Genomic DNA, 25,470 nt, shown 5'->3' with positions numbered 1-25,470 from the left:
GGCAGCTAAAGTTACTGGGCTATTGACAATGGTGTTACCAATCAAAACAATGGTCATCCCGCTGCGCTGCAGCTCCTCACAGGTGAATTCCACAGTTAGGGCCAAATAAGGCCAGTGCTTTAAATATCCACCAGGGTTCGCTCAAGGCTCGCCCATGAAATTGAATTGTCTTAATCAAATCGTTCAATCCAATCCAAAGAGACAATAATAAAACGTATACACGCCCACTGTATGTGTGCAAGAAAAAGAGGGTTGTTGTCCTACATCACATTTGAAAATATAAAGAATACAAGCAACGGCATTTTCCCTGGCTAATATTGTGAAAACATAATTCGGTGGACCTCAATTCAGTTTATTGACAATGCAGGCGCGTCTGTGATCAGCGAAAGGAAGGACGTCCACCTCGTAGACGACAGCGCGCAGACAGATCCGACAGATCGAGGAAGTTAGAATTCGACAAGGACGACAACTTTGCCAAGAAGAAAAGGTCCTCCTTTAACATATTCGAATTATAGATCTCCAGTCACTACACACGACCTTATTTCGTTTTCAGAAGATTTACTTAATTGCGTACATATTCAGGCGCGCAGGTGAACTTTTTTGGAATCAACTCGCTTTGGGAAAGCAAGGGCGGTGGGAAAAGAACACTTCCTTGTTGACAAAAATGTTTCTTTACAGAATTGTTGTGAGTGGATTCTAATGGAAGGTGAGGAATAGTGTGTATACTGTTTGGCCATTAATTATCATTGTACTTTGTACTACATTGTACAGCACTTATAACATTGACTGCTGTGTAATTGTACAGGGTGGTTGTTGGAAAGTTTAAAGTTCAGAAAACCGTTTGTGTTAGAGTGGATGAAACGAATAGAACGTTAAAATGTCTTCACTGTTCTATGCCTGCCATTAACACAGTCCCTACATGCTCAGGCAGGACAGGTATGCACTGGCCTGTCCTAGAAGCTGGGTTAATTCAGTGGATTGTCATTGCATGCATTATACAGGCCTAAAGTAGATACAGTACTAACTGTTTAGTGTCCTAAACCGAGATGGTCAGCATGAGGATTAATACTATACAAATAAAAAAAAAGTAACCTGGTGATATTTTAGAGGCCACTTTAAAGTTACTGTTTGTTATTATATACCTCTATAGAAAAGATATCTTTGTAAACAGTGGATATGTGTATATCTCTCATACTGTACTACTGTACTCAGTCCACTGTTCTGTCTCTGTCCTTATCTCCCCAGTAGATACATGTTGAGCAGGGGGCCAGTGAGGTATGCTGAAGTCTGCCTGTGTGTGTCAGGATGAGCGTCACTGACGGTGTGGAAGCAACAGCAGCCGGCCAGGACGGACAGGCCTATGTCCTGCACATCTACCCCAGGCTGTCCCAAGGCACAGTGTCATGTTGCACCCTCCAGGTCACCGCCGGGACCACGGCGGCCACCGTCACCCAGAACGTAGCGGCCACATTGGGCCTGGACATGACCCAGTCATACGCCCTGCTGGAGGTGAGGCAGAGTGGAGGGGAGGAGAGGGTCCTGGAGGCTGGGGACCTGCCCGTGGAGAGAGTCCTACTCTGGCCTCCAGAGGCCCAGGATCAGCACCCCCAGAGCCAGGGATACTTTTTTATCCTACAGATGGAAAGTGGGCCAATAACTGAGGGGAAGGGCAATGACGACCTTTGCAGCCTCTCCCCCTTGACCCAGGACAGTATACTGGACAACTTACGACAGCGATTCTATGAACAGAAGATCTACACCTACGCCAGTAACATTCTCATCGCGATTAACCCTTTCAAGTTTTTGCCCATCTACAACCCCAAGTATGTGATGATGTACGAGAAGCAGCCGCTGGGCAAGTTGAGCCCTCACATCTTTGCCGTGGCAGACGTTGCCTACCACACCATGCTGAAGAAGCAGGCGAACCAGTGCATTGTGATATCAGGGGAGAGCGGCTCGGGGAAGACCCAGAGCACCAACTTCCTCGTCCACTGCCTGACGGCCCTCAGTCAGAAGGGGTACAGCAGCGGGGTGGAACGGACCATTCTGGGGGCAGGCCCTGTGTTGGAGGTAAGAGAGGCTAAGTGTGACTAGCCGTCCCCCCCTCGTCCCCGTCCTCCCTGGTTGTGAAACATAGGGGTGCAATATCAGCAGCAGTGTGTCGATAAGGGCTGCAAGTTAACATATATGAGTCAGTGATTTTCAATGCTTGTCTTGATTTGATATTGGGTTTGTGGCTGTTGATGATCTGGCACAATTGAGTGTCGTAGTTGACAAAGCACAGGCTATGGTGGATGGATCTCATGAAGAGAAGATCATGTATTTGAATTATTATTACAATAGTATATGATTATCATCTTGCGTTCCTGCTTATATGCTATTCTTGGCTCCTAAAAAGGGGGAAAGGGATCTTAATAGGGAGTGTTTAGCAGTTGTCATGGTTGCTAGAGGATAGGAAATGAGGAAACAATCATAAGACTTGGGTTATATATAGAACAGCTTGATTTACCAATACAAGGGCTGAAGGGCTGAAGGGAGTTACTGTTTCAAAACCCCCCCGCTTCCGCTGATCATCGATGAGATGGTCTGACAGCTAGAAGGCCACTAGGCAGGAAACATACAACACACACTGCAATACGGTTTACAGCCACCACAAAATGTGCCCCCAACTCACGATAACCACGCACATCTACAACGTCATAACTGCATTCCATCTGGTGCTTGACTAGAGTTGGCGGAAGAAGAATCCCCCCCTCTCAGAGGAATTCCTCTCCTCTCTTTTCTTCAGAAAATTACAGTGATTTCTGAAACACCTACCTAGTGTCCTTCTGGCACTCCCTGTTTTTAGGACCCCATACTTCAGAGAGAAGTATGGGGTACCAGCCCACTCACCGTGACTACTAGTGAAGAGAGATGGATTTGGCATGACTTATGCTTGTAGTTTTTCAATAGCATTGCTTTGTTATTGATCACAATATTGCCAGTTAACTTTGACCTTCAGTTCTACACAGTACCAACTACCATTGTGTTCTTTTTCACGAAAATGGCAATCTTAGCTCTCAGCTTTAGACCCTTGCTACTTGGTTTTACATGATAGTATTGATAGCCTCTTACATAAAGTACAAAGGGCTGTCTCACACTATTTAGCAATCAAACCCCTTCCCACTGTAGGTGCATCCCCCGTCAGGAAGTAAGAGATTATTCCTCTCTGAACATATATATCTCTCTGAACAGGTCAGACAGGTTTCTCTGAGTTTTTATCAAAGCAATTTTCTCCATCTGCCTGATCCTGGTCTCTTTCAGCCACAGGCGCCTCCTCCTCCCCTGTCAAAGGTTTGGATATAGCGTGTGGAGAGGGATGTGTTTAGTGTTGGTTGGTGGATTTGATACACCAATTTAATGAACAGGAAATAGGTTCAAGTGAAAATTAAAAGATAGTGCTTTAACAATTTCCCACAGGTGTAACTGCTAATTTTCCATGCGAACAGAACAAAAGAGAGATTAAACAAGAACTACAAGGCTTACCAGAAGTGGCACATTTTTATCTTTCACTATTGTCTAAGGTCATGAATTCCTCTTTATTTCACAATATGTTGTGAAATTACTCTCACTGTCATGAGGAGTACCTCTGCCTTCACATGAGTCATAAGTGGTGGTTCCCTTGTTGCAAAACATAAATAAGTGACTTGCCTTGGATTACACAAACCAAAAACCATCTGAACACAAACCAAAAACCATGGAAAACTGTAACAGTCAAAAATATTTCTGCTCTGATTTTATATAGTTGTCTTACATTCAAGTCTGAGGTTCCTGTTTCTATCTTAAGTTGTAGTGTGAACTATGAATTGAAAACCAGGAAAACGGGACAATGGCCACGGCACTTTACTCTGGGGAGGAATGTCTATAGAAGCGGATTGGCTGATTAGCCTGCTAGGGGTTGGGTGGTGCTTGGTGTGAGAGAGCATAGCCCTTCAGCACCGTGGGGGAATGTGCAGCAGGGCGTTGTCACAGCGTAGAGGGAAGACCAGAGAAAGTGGAGAAACAAAAACATGTCAAGACAGGCTTAGCCAGGTTATCTGACAATCCCTCCTCCTCATCATATAGAAAGCACCTCCCCTGTGTGTGTGTGTGTGTGTGTGTGTGTGTGTGTGTGTGTGTGTGTGTGTGTGTGTGTGTGTGTGTGTGTGTGTGTGTGTCTCTCTCTCCCTCCCTCCCTCTCTCTAGCCAACTATTTCCTCTTTCACATACAGTGCTGCTTGAAAGTATGTGAACCCCTTGTGCAATTATAGTTTTTTTTTTTGTTTTTACCATGAAATCTTTATTCAATCAGAACCAGTCTTTTTTTATCTGACATAACAGGTTTATATTTACCAATTCCATATGTTGGTTTAGAGGAAATCATGCGTGTAGTAGAAAAACTAAATTATAAAGAAAGAGTGCAGGTGCAAAAATAAGTGAACCCCAAGTTGCATTGGTTAAATCAAGTAGGTAAGTAGAATCATGTGGGTAAATAATTGGGTACCAAATGAACCAATCAAAGGAGAGATCTTTAGGAAAGAGTTTGGCGGGACTCTGATAAATAGAGATAAGAAACCTGGTTAGTTTTGTGTTACCCATACAGGTGAATGCAAAACACACCATGCTGAGAGGAAAGGAGATCTCAGAGGACATCAGGAAGAGGGTAGTGAGAGCAGATCAGTCTGGGGTAGGCTATAAAATCATCTCAGCAAGATTTGAGGTCCATCAGTCCACTGTGAGGCAAATCATTTATAAACAGAGAGCATTTAACATGACAGCAACCTGGCCTAGAAGTGGACGCCCTTCCAAAATATCACAAGAAAAATAATAAATCAGGTAAAAGCCAACCCAAACATAACATCTAGAGATTTGCAGACCTCCCTTGCTGCATCTCAGGTAACTGTGCATAAGAACACTGAATCAAAATGGCATTCATGGGAGGGTTGCTAGGAAGAAGCCTCTGCTGTCAAAAAAAGAAACAAACTGCCCGTCTTAACTTTGCCAGAGACCACCTGGACAAGCCTGAAGGTTTCTGGAAGTTTGTTCTCTGAACAGATGAGTCCAAAATTGACCTTTTTGGTCACAATCAAAACATTATGTTTGGCGAAAACCCAACACTGCCTACCACCAAACAAACCTTATCCCAACAGTCAAGCATGGTGGTGGGAATGTCAAGATCTGGGGCTGCTTTATCCTCCACTGGACCTGGACAACTCCACATCATTAAGGGAACCATGAATTCTGAGGTATATCAGGAGATTCTTGAACTGAACGTCAAGCCATCAGTCAAGGAGCTAAAGCTGGGCTGAAAATGGGTCTTCCAACAAGACAACGACCCAAAGCATTCAAGCAAATCTACCAAAGAATGTCTCAGGAGAAAGAAGATTTGTGTTTTGGATTGGCCAAGTCAAAGTTCTGACCTAAATCCAATCGAGATGCTGTGGCAGGACCTGAAGAGGGCAGTTCATGCCAAACACCCTCACTCAATTGGAGTTCTGTTAGGAGGAGTGAGAAAAAATCCCTCAAAACATGTCAGAGACTGATTAGTGGCTATATGAGACATTTACCCCAAGTTATCGCTGCGAAATGGAAGTGCCACAAGCTATTGACTGAAGAGGTTCACATATTTTTGCACACATGACATCTGAGTTTTTGTTAAATAAACCACTTTCATTAAATAAACAATCAAAATATATCAAAAAATGTAGTTTGTGCCCTTTATTTGGAATGTCTTTATTATGAATTGGGGTTTAGATAAAGATTTTATAAGTTCATTTTAAGATTTTTAATTTTTTTCAAAAATAATGACCATCCCTGTAGGGTTCACAAACTTTCTAGCAGCACTGGATTTGATATGGTGGAAAATGGAATACATATTTGAAAGATAACTCATAGTGTTAACAGAAGTGCTGTGGAACATTCCACAGGCCCTGCTGTAGCAACTTTGCGTTGATTGTTGTCTGCGTTCCTGGTAGAGATAGGATCTGTATGCTCAGAGACAGTGCAGTATGGAGACCAGTGAAGGCAAGGCCCAGGCCTGTCAGGGCAGGAAAATACAGTAGTCTTCGGAATCTTCCAACACACTGCCCGCCTCAACTAAACTTAGTAACACAGCATTGGTCTGTTGGTTGTCTTCACGCACAACTGACATTGTTACGGGGGATGAACCCCATCTTTTCTGAGATGTATCCAACCAGTGCTCACTGTTGCGTGGGTGCATGCCTGTGTGTGTGTCTGTGAGTTTCAGTTTCATTCTCAATAACTTGTGCATCCAGACAATCCTCCTACTGTATCAATCACACCCGTGGCTGTCTGTATCCTTGTCCCTGTGGTTACCATGAAATACAGTTGGCCCTTCTCAAAATGGCATAATGTCATCAGAGGGTTTTGAGACTAACCATCTATACCCTTGAAAACAACTGTTCATCATAGCAGTCAACCAAATTAGATAAGAATCGTCCTAAAATCAAGGTTACATTGTACCCTTCTTTAATCAAATAGTTGTAGAATAACTACAACCCATAAACTCATGCCCTTTCTAAACAAATGTATTTGATGTTTTATGCATCCCACATTTGGAGTGTTTCTATCTGCTAAGGAATTTGCCTACAGCAAACTTTGCTGTACCCAACCAGTTTATCTACAGTGCCTTAGGAAAGTATTCAGACCCATTCACTTTTTCCACATGTTGTTGTGTTAAAGACTCAATTTAAAATGGATTACATTAAAAGAATTTGCCGTCAATCCACGCACAATACCCCAGAATGACAAAGCAAAAACAGGTTTTTTGAAATACAGAAATACCTTGTGTACATAAGTATTCAGACCCTTTGCTATAGCTTAAAATTGAGCTAAAATGCAAAAATATCATCACCAAATCACTCAATAAGTTGAATTGAGTCCATCTTAATGCAAGGATAATAGTTCATGTAATTTTGGAATTAATATCTTTGTTTATATAGGGTCTTTGATTTGCATAGGAATAGGAATTTGCATAGGACTTTCCGAAAGCACTGTAACTGAACCATTCTCTCTGTTTCTAAACAGGCCTTTGGCAACGCGAAGACTGCACAGAACAACAACTCAAGTCGCTTTGGGAAGTTCATCCAAGTCAACTATCTAGAGAGCGGTGTAGTAAGAGGGTGAGTGAGTCACAATTTAGATTCTCCATAGCAACGCATGTCTTCATAGCAACGCATGTCTTTGCTGGATCATCTCAAAACATACTGTACCCAGAGCTCCTTCAGCGATTTTAGGGTTATTTTGCTGTAACCATGTTTTGATTGGTGTTCGTAACCAAAAATGTTTTCATTAATTAGTTTCTGGAGTGAATGGAATCTAACTCGCATGTTGGTTTAAAGGGATGGTTCAGCTTATTTTCATATTGAGGTGAAATATCTTAATACCCTGAGCTGTCCTCATAAACCAGTAGTGAAAGATTCTCTGGTTCTCTGTTATCTACTTTCCTACCGCAGCACAGGCTAACTAGTTGAGCATTGCTGAAACTGCATGCTAAAATCTCCTCATATAGACTTTAAACAAAGTTTAAAGGATTTTTTCATGTGCATTCTACTGAAAATAAAACAATTGCAGTGTCTATAATCGATGTGCTCAGAACTGGAACTAATTCCTCTTAGACTTATACAGAGCATCAATGTTTTGGTATCAGTTTCACCAGCCAAGTTTCACCACCCTCTGTGGATGGGCACTCGACTGCGGAGCGATTACTCGCTGTGAACAAAAAGTTGCCATTATTCTTATGGAATTCTTATGGAATCCAGGAAGTATATGTGACAACCAATTATTGCAAAACTATGTTGTTTGTGATTACAATAAACTCATTACAGGTTTGTCTAGTATGTAGCCACTGATAAATTTAGTTTGAAGTTTACTCCGAGTAGATTTTGGCATGTAATTTCAACAATGCTAAACTAATTACCATCGGAATCCTGTCTATTAGAGACAGTGCTGCTAACTGTTAGCCTGTGCTGCGGTAGCAAAGTAGATAATGGGGAACCGGAGAATCTTTCACTGCTGGCCTATGAGGACAACTCAGGGTAAGATGATATTTCTCCTAAACATTAAAATAGGCTGAACCATCCCTTTAATAAGTGTGGTTGCTTTCAGTGGCAGTCACAGGATTTCAGTCACAGAAGGATTTTTTTGTTGGGATATATTTTTAACTCTTTTAACCTCTTTTCATATCCTTTTTTCTGTTCCTTTATGGTAACAGATGGTGAGTGAACAGGTAACAGATCAGAGCTGTATAGGTTGTGTAAACATTAACTATCGGTTTGTCTCTATTGCAGGGCCGTAGTTGAAAAGTACCTGCTGGAGAAGTGTCGTCTTGTGTTCAGAGATAAGAGTGAAAGGTATGGACCAGCAATGAAATCTCTTACAGACTTCAGAAGCACCACTCCTGTGACTCATTCAATTGCTTGTTATACTATTACTCTATTATTATTATTATTATTATTAGAACCGTGGTTTAAAGTGTAACTTAATAAAATAGCAAATCAGACATAACTCAAAGCATGTGGGAGTATTCAGTAGCTGAGCAACTATTAGGTTATAGAGAATGACTCTCATGTGGAGCAATGGCTTGATTGGCTGGATGTCGCTACGACCTATGACCTCCAGGAACTACCATGTGTTCTACTATCTGGTGGTGGGAGCGTCGGAGGAGGAGCGGAAGGAGTTTCACCTACTACAGCCTGAAGATTACCTCTACCTCAAACAGGTACTGTAGGAATTCCGCCCTTGTGAAATAAGAGGCCTTACAGTGCGTCCATAAGTAACAAGTTCAAGTCCAAGCAAAATAGTATCAGTTTCAGAGGTGTAGCTGAAGCTACCCTTATTCATTGTTTCCATACGGTGTCTAGAGAGACCTGTCTGGTAGCATTATCATCGATCACATTTCCTTACAGTACTGTACTGTACTCAGTCACACAGCAAGGCTGGGGAAATACCTTTTTATCGAATTTTGCTGTGACATCAGATTAGTTAAAATAATTCTAGGCTGTGTTCCAATCCAATGGGATGATCCTGATTCCCACAAAGGGCTTGTTGCTACATGCAGTCTGAGAAGTAACTGCGGGGGCTCCACAGCGCCTCACTCTAAAAACTGTGTGAGCCTCAATCTCGCGACTCCCATAAATCTCAAGCAGCAGAAATCTTTTACCAAGTCGCACAGATTTTATCCCCATTCAGTGCTGGTTGGCAACTGCTCAAAATGTATCCTCACAAAAAACGCCCATTTGACTGTAGAGAAGACTTGCTGCATTTCCTGTAATAGTGTACACCTGTTGTTCCCTGCGGATAGGCCCAGGTTGCACGTCACTTCAAACTGAACACTTTAATTCCCTACGAATTGGAATCTCTCTTAAAATGGCGGAATAACTGCCTGATTGGAAGACACCCCTGGACTACAGTCAGTTTAGAGTAACACATGCAGAGTTAGGTTCTCTCTCTATCTTGCAGTACACAGTATTGATATTGTGAGAGACATATTTATAATGAAAGAAAAACAATAAAAGGTGTGGAGAGTTTAGTGTCATTCATAGTTCCACTCTGGAGCACTGATTCATATGACCTGTGTTTGCATGTCTGTCAACCTGTAATTCAGGTCAACAATTTAGGTGGTCAAAGCATGTTTCTCCTTTAGCTTCTCTCAAGTTTTTTTTCCCATCATCTCATTTTCACTCTGCAGGAAAACTTCCACTTAGAAGATGAGGAGGATCTCAGGAATGAGTTCAGGAGGCTTCAGCAGGCTATGGAGATGGTCGGATTTCTGCCCCCTACCAAGAAACAGTATGTATGGGTTTGCTTATGCAACACCTCTATCTCAAGAGAGAGAGAGAGAGAGAGAGAGAGAGAGAGAGAGAGAGGCCTTTCCTGAAATAGTTTCTCTGGCTAATAAAAACATCCGCTGCTGTTTTGAAGTCTCATCATCTACCATGCAGTTAATATGAATGTTATGGTGTCACCTCTTCCTGAAAAGCTTGTATCACACGTCTGAAGACGAAACAATGTAACAATGATGCAGTTACTCTCCCAGAAAGCGTTCCAGCAAGCTCCTGATCGCTTCAGGGTTTGCCATGCATGTTGGGGTGTTACTCATCAGTTTTTTTTTTCATAAGCTACTGTAGTTTATTTGTAGCTCTGAAACTATTGCGTGTTGCATGAATGAGTCTATTAAGTCTCCTTGAATGATGATGATGATGTCACACTACACCCGTACCACCAGTTTGTACAATTGCCTCATGGTGAGTGAACAGTATAATACAGGTGTATTGTATCCACCTGTGTGTGTGTTGTGCAGGATATTCTCAGTCCTCTCTGCCATCCTGTACCTGGGCAACGTGATGTACACCTTATCAGAGGATGGCCATGTCCTGGAGGTTGGGCCTGCAGATGTCCTCTCAACACTGGCTGACCTCCTTAAGGTGACATGGCCACTATGGAGTCAGCTCTATTACTGATCAGTAACATTATAGTTCTTACTATGTATGTTCTAGAGTAATAGATCTATAGATCTAGCATAATAGATCTATGTCTCGATCTTCTGCCTTTGGGATAGTACAGTTAGTCCGCTAGTAGTTTAAATGCATGGTTTATATTGTTTTCATTTCATTCGTGGTATTCCAGTGGGTTCTGAGTGCTCATCTTGGTCAGTTGACACATTTCCATGTAGTATTGTGTTTGATTGAACATCCTCTCCTACAGGTCAAAACGGAGCTGTTGGTGGAGGCTTTGACCAAGAGGAAAGCAACTACAGCCAACGACACTCTGGTTCTACACTATACTCTCAAAGAGGTAGAGATTCTAAGGCCACTTCCAATTCCACTGTTCCATCAGTGAAGTAACCTAGCCAGTGTAGCTATGTGGACTTGATTGATCTTGTTAGCTTTGCAGAGGGTTGTCACATCTCATTGCTGTTGTTGTTGTTGTTGTTTTTGTTGTCGTCTCTAGGCCACAATTGCCCGGGACTCCATGGCCAAGTCTTTGTACAGCGCTCTATTTGACTGGATAGTCCTGCACATAAATCACTCCCTTCTCAACAAACGAGACATGGAGGCGTCTGTTTCAGTAAGACATCTTTCACTGCAGGGTAGAAGAAGGATGATTTAATAATCATTTGAAAAATTGGTTACATAAGAACTTGTTTGTTTGACAAAATGCGGATGGTAAAACATTAGATTATGAAGGGAATTTATCTATATTAATGACAAATGTTTGTTTGTTTTAGTGTTTGTCCATTGGTATCCTGGACATATTCGGTTTCGAGGACTTCCAGAGGAACAGCTTTGAACAGTTTTGTATCAACTATGCCAACGAGAAACTTCAGTGTTACTTTAACCAACACATCTTTAAACTTGAGCAGGTGAATTGGCCCTCTCTCTTAATCCAAGCATATAAATCCTTCCCATTCATCAAATAGAGAGAAACAGTTGTTCTCTTGGCATCAGTGTGGTTTAATCAAGCCTTTGTTGTATTTCAGGAGGAGTACCAGAAAGAGGGCATCACTTGGTACAACATAGACTACACTGACAACATGGGCTGTATTAATCTGATCAGCAAGAAACCCACCGGACTCTTCCACCTGCTGGATGAGGAGAGCAAGTAGGTCCATAAGAGCAAAAGTGTCTCAATAGTGATTTCCTCCCTTTATCTCCTTACCCTCACTTGCACTGATCTAAAGGTACTGGACAGGTGAAAACGGTGTGAGTGAATGAAAAAGACTATTGAGATTCACCCAAGGTCTCGATGAGGATCAATGCAGAGATATTTGAATGACATTTTTAAAACTCTCTCTCTCTCTCTTTCTCTCTCTGTGTCTGTCTGTATCATCAGCCTTCCCCAGGCCACAGATGATACCCTGTTGGACAAGTTCAAGCAGCAGCATCAGGACAACCAGTTCTTTGTGCCTACCACAGTGATGGAGCCTGCATTTGTCATCCAGCACTTCGCAGGGAGGGTCAAATATCAGATCCAGGTAGGACTAGAGCTGGGGGGGGGGGGGGGGGGGGAATAACCTTTTAGTGCTGCATTGCTAACAATTATCTTTGTAAGATAATTGCATATGCACCCCTCTCACTGTACTGAAGAATGGTCAAACCCATAATACAGCTAAATGCTCTCTCCCTGTCTGTCAGGATTTCCGGGAGAAGAACACGGATCACATGCGTCCGGACATCGTCGCACTGTTACGCAGCAGTGACCGGGCGTTCATGCGTCAGCTAATCGGATCAGACCCGGTGGCCATGTTCCGATGGGGCATCCTCCGAGCCACCATACGCATCATTGCAGCCTTCAATGATAAAGGGCGTTCCCGCCACCGGGTAGACTCAAAGTCAGGTATCTGCTCCCTGAGTGACCCGCTCTCTCGGAATGCCCTCCTTAATATACTGCATATCGTTGTCTCTGTACTTGTACTCTGCACAATGACAATAAAGTTGAATCTAATCTAATCTAATCTAATCTAATATCACTGCTTTCAAAGTCTGGGCCATAGATCTCTACAAAATATTATTTGACCCCTCTACTATTTCTAAAGGTCCTTTTATGGCTCTGTTGGACCCGTTAGTTTACCTTTAACCTCCTGAATCATGTTATGATGATTAACATGACCCTCAATACAGGAACGAGGAGACGCAGCTCCCGTCTGTCCCTGGGGGAACTGAGAAAGAGACACAGCTCTGCTGTGCACAGGACATCCTGGTAAGAACGGAAGTCTGAGAACTTCTGAACTCTGTTTCTGCATTCAACAGTGTTTCACTATCTGTTACATCTCTCGGTTTGTTAGGTTATTGTCAGCCCTCAACAATCTTCACACATTGTAAAATATCCCCTTAACCAACTAGCAATAAGTTATTACTACAGTATTACTATAGTAATTAGAATAATTCATGGAGTATTAACGGTATAAGTATCAATCACTGTCCTCTCCAGCCACAGCCTTATTGACTTCTCCTTCGAGCACTTTGACGATCATCCTCTGGAGATGTTTGAGGACATCTTTGCCAACTATGAAAAGAGAAAGTGAGTGATTCACACAGCTTGTGCCTTCAACAGTCCTTGAACAGGTTGAGTCAATGTGTAATTGCAGTGTGTCATTCCTGACACTCTTATTTTGTCATCAAGTCCAGACTATCACCATCTCTCTCTGTCTTTCATCTTCAACAGGAAAAGTAAAGGCAACCGACAGAAGCAGCTCATCCCTAAGGTAAGGTATTGGATCCTGGGTCTTTCTGGCTACTGCCCTTCCACTAATATGCCTATTATTACACCATGTCATTGCAGTTCTCAAAGCTTGTGTTAAAAGTACTGTATGTGATGTCCCATAGAATCTGATGGATTCCCGCTCCCTTAAGCACATCGTGGGTCTCACACTGCACGACCGCACCACCAGGTCTCTTCTCCACCCCCACCAAAAGAAGAAGCCCCCCTGCATCAGTGCTCAGTTTGAGGTCTGTTCCCCCAACACTAAACCCTGCTCAATTTAGAACTGATCAGATTATTCAATCATGCAATTGATGGCATACAGTATATCATGCTGGTAAGACAGTGAGCTGGACTGATGGGATGTGATGTGATGTGTGCTCCAGGCGTCCCTCAATAAACTGCTGGAGACTGTGGGGAGAGCTGAGCCCTTCTTCATCCGCTGTATCCGGGCCAATGCAGAGAAGGTAGTCATGAACCCAGTTGATGATCACTCAAATTGATTGTATCAAAGGTTGTATATGGATTCAGCACAGTGTTGTGTGTGTGTGTGTGTGTGTGTGTGTGTGTGTGTGTGTGTGTGTGTGTGTGTGTGTGTGTGTGTGTGTGTGTGTGTGTTGCAGAGAGAGATGCTCTTTGATGAGGATCTGGTGCTGCAGCAGCTCAGGTACACAGGCATGTTGGAGACGGTGCGCATCATGAAGTCTGGCTACAGCGCCAAGTACACCTTCAAGGTGAGCTCCAAATGTTTGAAATGTTTTGATAATATGAAGGTAACAGAGACGGTACCAGTTGATACTGCTGTATATTGAGTCATATGACAAGAAATGTTGTATTATGTGTAATGATTATGTAATATAATGGTTCTTGAAGGAATTCCTTGAGAAGTTTAGAGTGTTACTACCAAAGGAAGCAACTACAGTACCTGAGGACATATCTACGCTGCTTCAAAAGATGGGCCTGGAACAGACCACCTACCAAATTGGAAAAACCAAGGTACAGCAATATTATATCACCTCATATCACATTATAGTTTATTATTACTGACCGACTCACTGTACAAGTAAACCATGGTGGCCTCCTATTGTCTCATCTAAATGTCCCTTGTCCATATCTGCCCAGGTGTTCCTCAAAGAGAAGCAGAGACAGTGGCTCGTAGACACCCTCAACAAGGAAATGATGCGGCACATTGTCATCCTACAGCGCTGGTTCCGTGCTTGTTTGAGCAGGAAGCACTTCCTGTACAAGAAGGATGCAGCCACGATCATACAGGTATTTATGTAGTATAAACCATCACATCACACATACGGTACCAGGACCTAACATGGCATTGTGTTTGCCTGGGACAAGGGAAAAGGGGTGAAACCACTGGGACTCTGGTCGTTAGAATTCCAAGAGGGATTGTGATGTTCGCCCCCATAACTCCCTGCGTTGCAGCGTTGCTGGCGGGGCTTCCATAATGAGACACGTAGCCGTGCTGCCACTGTGATCCAGGCAGCGTGGCGCGGCTCCCATGAGAGGGCAAACTACATGCGCAAGCGTGCCAGTATTAAGAAAATGCAGGCCTTGGTGAGGAGCCGTTCCGGATGGCAGAGGTAACGCAGCCCATCTGACTCACATCAGCTTTACTATTATAACATGGAAACCATCTGAACACCTGGGTTATGCTGATGTTCGGGGAACCTAGAAGGTTCTTTTCACTCTTGCTTGTGTTCAATGTTCACTGAGTGGTTTTCATCATCAGGCCGTAAGACTACTGTAAAGTCGCCACGGTGCTAACTGGATCCGCCCTCTCTTAGGAGTCGATCCCAAGAGGAGCGGAGAGGAACAGAGACGGCTGAGAGAGAGAAGCCCAAGCCGGCCCAGCATCAGAAGAGTCTGGAGAGCAGGGGGCTGAGGAGGCAGCAGGGTCTGGAGCACAGCCCCAACAGGAGCCAAGGGTCAGGGTCAGGGTCAGGGTCAGAGGTCAACGGACAGGACGGTAAAGAGAGAAATAAAGAAGAGGAAAAACGAGAGGCAAGAGGGACTCCTCCTCTTAACAGACCTTTATCTGTTCCTCTGGACACCAAGTCCAGCATGGACGGAGATGAAAGCTCCACCAGCCACTCTCACACAGGCACCGTCCAGCGGCACACCAACACGGATGAGATCAGGGAGAAGGCAGAGAGGTGGAAGGAGAGGAGGAATGGAGGATCACAACCAGACTCCAGCCCTGAAGTACATCGTCTGAGGGATAAACGGATACAGGGTTTGCAGTAAGTCATTTCTTAGTGCTTCTCTCCTCTGCCTCAGCTTTCACTTTGATTTATATGTTGTTAATGTCATACAGAATCTGCGGATCGTGTTGTAACTTTAGCTTGACCGTCTTTCTTCCTCTACTCAGGAACCGAGGGAAGTCCATTTCTATGGACAATGTGTCCAAGATCAGCTCCTCAGGCTCCGACAGCTCCCCCTCTACAGCTGAGGTACTGTGCAGCTCTAATTATAACATCATACATGTGTGTCACATCTACACAGGTTAGCCTGTGACATTTGCTGCCAAGTCATTTTACACATACACTGTATAACATCTGTAAAAGACATCCTTCATCAAACAATTGCCCCTCCTTTGCCTAGTTGTCATGCAGTGTAACATTGAGGGAATGCGAGATAGGGGCTCACAAATTGTTGTGTGAAGTATTTTTTTTATAGTCACTAACACCCTGCTGCTATGCTGGACGGCTACCGCAGGCCCTCTGACATCGAGAGTCTCAGCCTTCTCTAACTGTGTCTCTTGACCAATCCTGGCCCGCGTACTGTAGGTCAGGGTGCGCTACCGCAAGCGGACCAAACGCAAGCGCCGGTTAGCCTACCCCCGCAGTGGGCTGATGTTTAACCTTGGGGCGTCCAGGGAGAGTGAGTTCTGGAGCTATCCCTTGCCCCCTATCAGCCCTGCGGGGCCCAGGGTGACCAGCCTCTCCAGTGTTGACGTTCGACAGCGCAAAACCCTGGTCCAGGTACCCCCACTGCCACCCAACCAGCCTGACTCAGTTCTATGAGGAAAACTTCAGACGATGCTGTCCTGTGCATGAAGGCTTTGCATGTGTACAAGGAGACTGATCTCACAGCCCAACTGGATGGGGCTGCAGTGTGCTGTATCTGCTAGCTTCAGCTCTACAGCCCTCAGCCCTGAGAAACTGAGCTGTGGGGCGCTTATTGGCGTAGCACGCTAATGCGCTTACCACATAATCGCAAGGTTCCTGATTCGATTCCGACCCTTGACATATCTTGCATGTCATTCCTCCTCTCTCTCACCCATCCTTCCTGTCAACCTCTACTGTCTCTATAACCAATAATGCAGAAAAATGCCCTAGAAAAAAAAGAAACCGAGCTGTAGCCGCATTCATCCATCCGCTGCCACTGATGTGCTTCGTGGCGCGATGGCTCTTTGCTACAGCTCGTTTCTGACCTTTTTTGTCTCAATGTTTAGCCAGTTTAGCGAAACGACGTACAGTTCACAACCCTGCAGTATGTTACTAGCCAACTGTTATGTGAGGGCTAGTTCTTTGGGTGTTCTTGGGTGTATTTGCTCTTTGAAGCCTTACAAATATGAGGGTGAAAGGGATTGCAGTAAGTTATTTGGGAGTCAGCAAGTTAATTGGGAGGCAATTAAATGTCATTATGTTGACCATGTAAATCTGGGAGATAACAAAATGTCTTTTCATATTCCATATAAAATTATCGGTAATATCTGTGTGTCCTGACTACAGCATTAGATAGAGGCCATTATCAAAGACAGCAAAAAAGGTCAAAGTTCAGGTGGTGATAAGGCTCCACTGGACTAGTGTATGATGCTGAATGTCTAACCGGTGATGGGAGGCGTGTATAACCAGTATTATTCCGGTTCCATTTGAGTGGTATTCCTAATGTGCTTCCTTGTTGGTGGTGGTGGGAAAGTTGTGGGATTCCTGACTGATGAGACATGGGTGTGGTTGCTGCAGGGACCTTGGTGGAGAATGGGGATAAGCTGTATTGTGGCTGGCTGGGAGTATGGGCTTCACTGTCTGAAATATGGGTCCTTCCCTATAACATTGAAAGGGCATGATATGAATAAAGAAGAAAACAAATGCAGCTTTTTCCTGTTTTTAATCTTTTCCTTTGCAGACACCTAAGTACCTCATACTGCACTTTGACTGTTCATGATGATACATTCTGATATTTTCACCAACAGGCTATGTGTTGTGTTGCTGTGTTGTATAAAAGGTTGTTCAACAAAGGTTCTCCCTTCCAGTTTCAGCCACTGTCAGACTTGGTTGTGGATGGTTCTCGGTTCAGCCTGCCACCAAGGAGAACCAGCGAGGGCTCAGGAAACCCCTATTCCACCACATCTCAGTCAACCACTCCCGAGAGGTAAAGCCCATTCAGCCAATGGGGATATTATGAATTTGATTGCGAAAGCCCTTAATTTGACTCGTTAAGTCTCTTTGCGTTCTGTTACATGTGTGTAATTGATATAGCGTTACATAGTTGCCTCTTTATTGATAAATATGCATATGTTCTATGTTATGGTTTAACCTTTGACCCTTTGTATGCCACAGGTATGGGTTCCTCAGTAAGTTTCTGAAAAAACGCCAACAGAAGGATTTCCAGATACCTGAGGATGGTAAGCAGACCAATACAAAGTCCCTATAAGAGAAACATGAACCCTACACCAAACCTCTCATTTTGTTTCCAACAAACTGCCTTACAATACACCTTCAATTCAGGGAGTCTCTCCTTTGCTGCCATCTAGTGGTCTACAGCCTAATGTTAAAATGTGTAAATATGTGGAATTCAAATTGGTACTGTATGTTTAGTTTAAATGAACTTCAGTTTTTGGCTATGTTTGTAACTTTCCAAAAGGTGAAATCCTTTTTAACACCTTTCATTTTCCAAAGAAAACCTTCCTGAATCCCTGGCTTATTGAGTGAGAGTAAGATATATATTGCCCTAACACTTGATCCTTCTCACCCACCTCTCCCCCTATACACACACTCATCCATCCTGTCCTTTCCGACAGCCATCTCCCCCTCCCCCTCCCAGTCCCCCTACAGCTACCGCACATCGAGCCAGAAACCCGCAGACGTGCGTCGGAACCCCACCATCAAAATCAGCCGGGCCACACGGGTCTCAGACCAGACCTCTCTGGATCGAGAGATCACCGACACTGACGAGCTGCGTCACCTGGATGAGTTCCTAGGCAACCAGGTGAACGAGCTCCGCACCAGGATCAAGGAGCTGTCGGGAACGGAGAGCGTCTTCCTCAAGGCCACCATGCAGTTCAGAGAGTCCATTAAAAGCATGTACTCTGTCTCTGTGAGTCTACCCTCCTTACCTGAGCACCTTAAACTCTACATTTACATTTCATTTACATTTATATTAAACTGAAAGATTATTGAGATTTATTGAGATCTCTATAGGTTAAAAACGAACATACTGTATGGTGTAATATACACTTATGTGGCGGGTGTGTTGTAGAGAAATAGGATGGCACTCTCTACCCGAGGCAGGTAGAAACCAAATCGATAGAATTTACAGCATGGCAGTTGCTTTGATCCAGACGGCTAACTAACTCTTCTCTCATCTCCGCTGGCCTATAGAAGCCACACATTGGCTACAAGGGTCTGATGAAAGGTTACCATAACAAGGTGGTCAGTCTCTCTGGGCCCAAGCAGAAGAACGAGGTCCAGCTGGTGGTCAACCTGTTCCAGTCCGTCCTGGACGGGTTCATCAGGGGAGAAATCAAACGAGAGGAGGCAGAGCCGAACAAGGTACCTTTGAGCGTTCAAGATCAGTTAGACTGTATACAAATACTGTATGAAATGAGAGTGTTTACAATTATAATGTTGATGGGCAATTGTTTCCCCGTCTGATGTTCTTATCAACTTGTTGCAGACCATTAAAAAGACAAAGAAGAGGAAAAAGAGCAAGTGTGTAAGTTGATTTGTCTCATGGAGCCCCTGACTGAGTTACTCATAGATCGTTCTTGTAGATTGTCTCTCTCTCTCTCTCTCTCTCTGTCTAACATAATATGTGAATAATTTTCAGCCAAACAGCCCTCTTGGTCACATGTTCAGCACGTACCAAGTGAACATCATGCAGTCATGTGACCTGTGTGGCTCCTACATCTGGGGCATGGAGAAGGCCTACATGTGCGGAGGTGAGAACGTTTCACCGGCCAAATCCTTTCCCTTGTATTCTGACCCAGAACAGACCCAGAATCCCTCGTGATCATTGTAACCTTCTCCGCCGCTCTTTTGTTTAGCTTGCAAATTGGTGTGCCACAAGAAATGCCTCACCAAAATCATCACAGATTGTTCGACACGATGCGCCAGAAAGGTAAGCCCCGCAGTTGTTACCGCTCTTGGTGGGCTTGTTTTAGCTTCACTTCGTCTTTTTTTTTACGAGCGCAATAAACACGCACGGCACCATGCTGTCACTGTTGGCGGTGCTGGGGAATACAAGACCTGCAGTATTTATTTTGAATACACTTCATCTTGAACCATTGTCTCTGTGTATCGCAGGACGATAGCGTGCCCGGCTCCCTACACTTCGGTGTGCAGGTGTGTGTGCTGACCAGTAAGGCCTACCCGGTGCCCTTGGTGGTGGAGATGATGCTGGAGCACTTGGAGATGAATGGCCTCTACACTGAGGGCATCTACCGCAAGTCGGGCTCAGCCACCCGCGCCAGGGAGCTGCACCAGCTGCTGGAGACGGGTAAGACATATATATGTATATGCCATTTAGCTGACACTTTTATCCAAAGCGACTTACATTGCAGTGAGTGCATACATTTCAGTATATATGGTCTCAGCGGGAATCAAACCCACAACCTTAGCGTTGTTAACACCATGGTCTACCAACTGAGCCACAGAGGACCATCTAAGACCTCTCTTCCCTTACTCCTGAATGCCCATTCGCCCGTTCAATGTAAGCATTATAACACTAGTAATAACAGCAATATTACACAACAGTGATAGTAGGTACAATATGTGATAGGGCAGAGTTTTAGTAATCACCAACCAAAGCAATACTTATGGTGACAGTAGCAGTGAAGTATTCATCAAGGGCAGCTGAAAGAGGTAGAAATCGGAGGACAAGCTCATTGTAATGCATGGAATGGATTGATACCATTCCTCATTCCATTCCATGCCTTACATTGAGCCCGTCCTCCAATTTCTACCTCCACTAGCCTCCCTTGATATACATGTACTGTTATAGAATAATTGGAGTAGAACGTAGGAAACTCTGTGGTCACTAGATTCATCTGGGGGAACCATCATTATCTGGTTGACTTGGCACAGGGCTGGAATTCAATCAAGTATTACTATCTACTACTATGACTACATCAAGATGGGTAGAAAGTTATTTCATTGTAGTCTTGCTTTTCTGTTTGTGTGTTTTCAGATCCTGACTCAGCTTATCTAGAGAACTATCACATCCACACCATTGCAGGGATGATCAAACGCTGGCTTCGGGAGCTGCCTGATCCCCTCATGACTTTCACCCTTTATAATGACTTCCTGCATGCTGTTGGTAAGCTTGCTGCTGGCTACATACTATGCATACCTGTACAACGCTCTGCATGTCATTTCATTAGATTGATTTGTTTTTAGTCAATGTTTCCCACAGCACCAGTGTTTGTGGTCATTCGAAATATAGTTGAAAGGATAATATTATATAATATAATATAATTATTAAAACTATATTCAATCATGTTCTCTTGTAATGTATCTATACCAAAGGAGGCTGGTGGAGGTAGAAATCAGAGGACGGGACTCATTGTAATGCATGGAACGGAATGAGGAATGCTATCTTAAACGAGTTTGATGCCATTCCTTATTTCATTCCATGCATTACAATGAGACCGTCCACTGATTTCAATCTCCACTGATCTAAACCTGTTTGCTCCCCATGTAAAGAGTTGCCAGATAGATCTGAACAACTCAGGGCTGTCTACCAGAAACTGGACGAACTTCCCTCTGCTAATTTCAACACCCTGGAAAGACTCATCTTTCATCTGGTCATGTAGGGAGTCATTTCTATTATCTCATTTGTTGTCACTTAATATCTCATTTGTTCAAAAACAAAGGATTTCCTATTACGCCACGAGACTTGTCAATAATGTCATTCATGAACTTCACCAAATATCTTTCCTTTCTAGGGTGGCCAAGGAGGAAACACACAACCTGATGTCTGCTAACTCCTTAGCCATTGTCTTTGCCCCCTGCATCCTGCGTTCCCCAGACTCCTCTGACCCCTTCCTCGGCATGAAGGACGTGTCCAAGACGACAACGTGAGTCATAGATGCCGACTCAGTCCTACAGTATCATTTACGATGAATGTATGGAGTTACTTTATTGCCATGGGACTATCAGAGGACCCCAGAGGGTCAAGGACAGTCTCAATACAATACAAATATGCACAATAGTTCTGGACAGTCTGGGGCCAAAGCAGAAGTGGTCAGCAATTAATTTATGCTAATTAAATTAGGACTCCCTGGAAAACAGTAATGATTGTTGCTGCGTGCACTATCCTGGTTAAGTAAAGATGGATACCAGCTGAGGCTGGTGGAGGTAGAAATCGGAGGACGGGCTCATTGTAATACATGCGTTTGATACCATTTCATGCATTATAATGAGCCTGTCCTTCGATTTCTACCTCCACGAGCCTCCCCTGATAGACATATGAATAAGCTCTTGCAGTGTAGTATCTATATTGTGAATAAAATTATATTGTTAGCCAGCACTGACCCATCTTTTCCACAGGATAGTCGAGATCCTGATCACTGAGCAGTTCAGGCGCTACCACGAGAAGATGCTGGAGATCACAGAGCTGGAGTACGCAGAGGCCCTGGCTGTCAAGGAGCTCAAACTGAGGAGACAGAACACAGTGAGATGGGTTATAGCACATGATGTCTGCTGCTATGCCAGACTGCATGGCCATCAATGGCATTATATGTTCACAATAAAACTTTACTATTATCTATTGTGTTTATAATTTGGAACAGTACTTCTTGGGGCGCTTAGTGGCGTAGCACACTAATGCGCATACCACATAATCGCAAGGTTCCTGGTTCGATTCCGACCCTCGACGTCTTGCATGTCATCCCTCCTCTCTCACCCATCCTTCCTGTCAACCTCTACTGTCTCTATCGCAATAAAGCAGAAATGCCCTAAAAACATATTTAAAAAAAAAAAAAAAAAAAGAATAGTACTTCTTATTAGTCCATCTGTTACACAATAATAATAAACAAATGTGCGCCTTCACTACTCTACTGTTAAATAGATTATCTCTAACTGAGCAGTGTGTCTGTGTGCTGAGGGTTAAAACTGTTATCTGTAACCTGATTTATTTGTTTCTGAAGATTATTGAGAAGCCCTTCTCAGAGTTGGAGGTTCCCCACATGGAAAGGCCAACAGACTCATACCCAGACGAGAGGATGCTGATCGAGAGGATCAAATCCTTAAAGCAGGAGAAGTGAGCGGAGAGTCCTCTAGTTAAGCTGGTACAGTTCGTATGAGCTCTTGAGCTTTGTATTTTATTAACTGTCTTGGTCTGTCTTTGTAGGGACGACTTGGCATGCAGGTTGCCTGAGCTGGAGCAGGAGAACTCAGACAACGATAACCTGGACTCTGAGTCGTCCGTGAGCTCAGACAGCCTGCTGGAGGGGAGCCTTGACTCGGAAGGTCAGTAGAGAGGTACGGTACACTCAGTTACCATCCTCTGGGTTGCTTTGCTTCAACTGCTTGTTTCAACTGTTTTCAACTGTTTGCTGCAACTGTTTTCAACTGTTTGTTTCTTTACAAGTGGTATTTTGGGTTAAAGATTGATACAGTGCCTTCGGAAAGAATTCAGACCTCTTCACTTTTTGTAGTGTTATAGACCCAATTTAAAATGGATTAAATTAAAAGAATTTGCCATCAATCCACATACAATACCCCAGAATGACAAAGCGAAAACATTTTTTTTAGAAATTTCAGTACATTTATTCAAATTGAAATACAGAAATACCTCATGTACATAAGTATAACAGACCCTTTGCTATGACACTCTTAAAATTAGCTAAAATGCAAAAATCAACAAATCACTCAAAGTTGAATTGAGTCCATCTTAATGCAAGGATAATAGTTCATGTAATTTTGGAATTAATATATTTGTTTTTATCGGGTCTCTGATTTGCACACTGTGTGGATCAGGATACTTTCCGAAGGCAGATAGATAAGTGGAGGTGCAACCCATAACACTAGAGCTTAAGTGGCTCTCGTAATTAACTGTCTTTTTAAACAGTAGTGTCTGTTCATACACTTGGTGCTGGTTTGTAAAAACAAGTCGTTTTCTACTGGTAGATTTAACTATCGCACTTTTGGTGGTATGGGATTTCACTCTCTTTTTTATTGGGACATTAGCACATTGGTATCACCAGCAGGTCAACTGTATAATATAATAATAATATAATATATGCCATTTAGCTGACGCTTTTATCCAAAGCGACTTACACTGCAATGAGTGCATCTATTTCAGTATATATGGTTCCAGCAGGAATCAAACCCACAACCTAAGCGTTGTTAGCGCCATGCTCTACCAGCTGAGCCACAGAGGACCAACTGTATTAGCCAGTCCCCATTTGACTAATCCTTAGTTTCTATATCAGGCAGGATAAACACTGGACCCAAAGTGCAGAAGCCTGAGTGCCCCCCTAAGTCTGCTGACCTGGCACGGGAGGTGAAAGGCGAGAGGAGCGGTCAGCCAGATGGGCAGAAGGCAAGGACTCCATCTGAGAGGAAGCGCCGGACAGCTGTTACCCAATCCCTCTACATCCTCCCGGGCCAAGATGGCTCCACTGCCCCCCTCTCACCATCCTCCCTTACAAACAACCGCCCATGCACACCCAGGATGAACAGGAGCTTCTCCGATCTAGACATCCCTTTCATAGATGAGGACATTTAATATGGGGTCAAAACACTCAAGTACACATTTTTGGCAGCAGTTGAGAGAACTGGAAATGTAAAAAATAAAAAATAATAATAAAGTCTGAGTAATAGAGGAACTGTATTATGGCAACATGAACGAGTACCAAGCACTTTCTGTATCTTTTCCAGTGTCCTTTTTTTTCGAATGATAAAAGAATGGAAATTGAGTGCCTCTTAAAGATATCTCTAGTTATCTAATGAGGAATCGTTAGATAAAACCCTTGTTTCTCTCTCTGTCTCTTATCTTGACAAATCTCTTGCTAGCCCAAGGCTTTAGCTTTAGCAACACACAAGTGGTCTCTCAGTTGTGTTTGTTAGCCAATGGACCACATGATCAAGGATCTCTGAGATAGAGAGGGAGGGAGGGAGAGAGAGAGGGAGAAAGAGAAGAAACAAAGAGACAGTGCAGTCTGTTGTAATAATACTTCACCAACAGCTGAATAAAATGTGCCATTTGATTTTATCCATATAACACAAATGTACATATTGTTTTTTTTTGTAAAGGCAAGTATTTTGGACTTTTCTCAGTTGTAATTCATTATGTGTCTCATTGTTTGACAATTATGCAATGAGAACCAATTCATGTTTTACCTACCAAGTAATTTACTCAATCTGCAACATACATTACAAGTGCCTTGGACCACTGATATGCATGTACTCATCTGGACTGGTACTAGGCAGGGGAAGACCTTGACAAAATGTTATCTTTTGTTGATAATCAATAATTATGCTAAAAATAAACGTTTTTTGCACAGAGATTATTCTCAATTTGATATCAGCTAGGTCTATCACTCAACATTTTTTCTCTTTTCAAGTGTTTCTCTCTTAAATAATTTGTATTGTATAGTTTCCTATATAATTGATTACTTGTGCAACGTCATATGAGATCATCTATCTATCTAAGCATGACCGTGTATGTATGCTCAGTGGGGTAATAATGTTTACTGTCCTCTCAACCAAACTCATTTGGTTTTGTCTACTGTGCTCTCATACACAAATAAACTGACAGTGATATTGACAGTGGTTACTGTTTTCTTGAAGGACACACTTGCAGCTCTGTAAACACCTGTTTACTTGTCTTCATAAATAGGCTACGCAGGTGATTCTGATGAGTGCATATGAGTGAATACAAGGTTGTCGTCACACTGTTTTTGTGCAATAAAATACAATGTGATCCTTCCTGTTGCTCTCATGACCTCGAGGGAGTAGGCACAAGAGGTATGTATCGAGACCACTCTTA

At 43.4% G+C, this 25,470-nt stretch overlaps 1 protein-coding gene across 4 annotated transcripts; it reads left to right on the top strand.

Annotated features, from left to right (window-relative positions):
• The first annotated feature begins 250 nt into the window (after positions 1-250).
• Positions 251-24,988, top strand: LOC310819348 (myosin IXb). 4 transcript variants are annotated; one of them, XM_083690603.1, is made up of 40 exons: positions 251-706; positions 1,246-2,070; positions 7,066-7,160; positions 8,328-8,390; positions 8,659-8,758; positions 9,728-9,828; positions 10,340-10,463; positions 10,744-10,833; positions 10,990-11,106; positions 11,267-11,401; positions 11,519-11,640; positions 11,872-12,013; positions 12,174-12,375; positions 12,660-12,738; positions 12,970-13,059; positions 13,204-13,243; positions 13,365-13,487; positions 13,626-13,706; positions 13,863-13,973; positions 14,113-14,235; positions 14,362-14,511; positions 14,677-14,834; positions 15,039-15,494; positions 15,623-15,704; positions 16,041-16,235; positions 17,510-17,628; positions 17,817-17,881; positions 18,278-18,573; positions 18,858-19,028; positions 19,153-19,191; positions 19,306-19,417; positions 19,523-19,596; positions 19,782-19,974; positions 20,665-20,793; positions 21,180-21,285; positions 21,422-21,553; positions 22,026-22,149; positions 22,625-22,737; positions 22,828-22,958; positions 23,912-24,051. In XM_083690603.1, the coding sequence occupies exons 2-39, from the start codon at positions 1,306-1,308 to the stop codon at positions 22,952-22,954; spliced, it is 5,544 nt and encodes a 1,847-aa protein (XP_083546729.1). In that variant the 5' UTR covers positions 251-706; positions 1,246-1,305; the 3' UTR covers positions 22,955-22,958; positions 23,912-24,051. The 4 variants fall into 4 exon arrangements, with proteins under 4 accessions (XP_083546729.1, XP_083546727.1, XP_083546726.1 ...); XM_083690601.1 differs by having other exon boundaries at positions 252-706; positions 1,249-2,070; positions 22,828-22,946; positions 23,912-24,988; XM_083690600.1 differs by having other exon boundaries at positions 252-706; positions 22,828-22,946; positions 23,912-24,988.
• Positions 24,989-25,470: the final 482 nt, after the last annotated feature.

The sequence above is a fragment of the Argentina silus genome, assembly GCF_951799395.1.
Source record: "Argentina silus genome assembly, chromosome: 18".
NCBI classification, from domain to species: domain Eukaryota; kingdom Metazoa; phylum Chordata; class Actinopteri; order Argentiniformes; family Argentinidae; genus Argentina; species Argentina silus.
The sequence above is the reverse complement of the archived record's forward strand: the minus strand, read 5'-3'. Positions and strand labels throughout refer to the sequence as shown.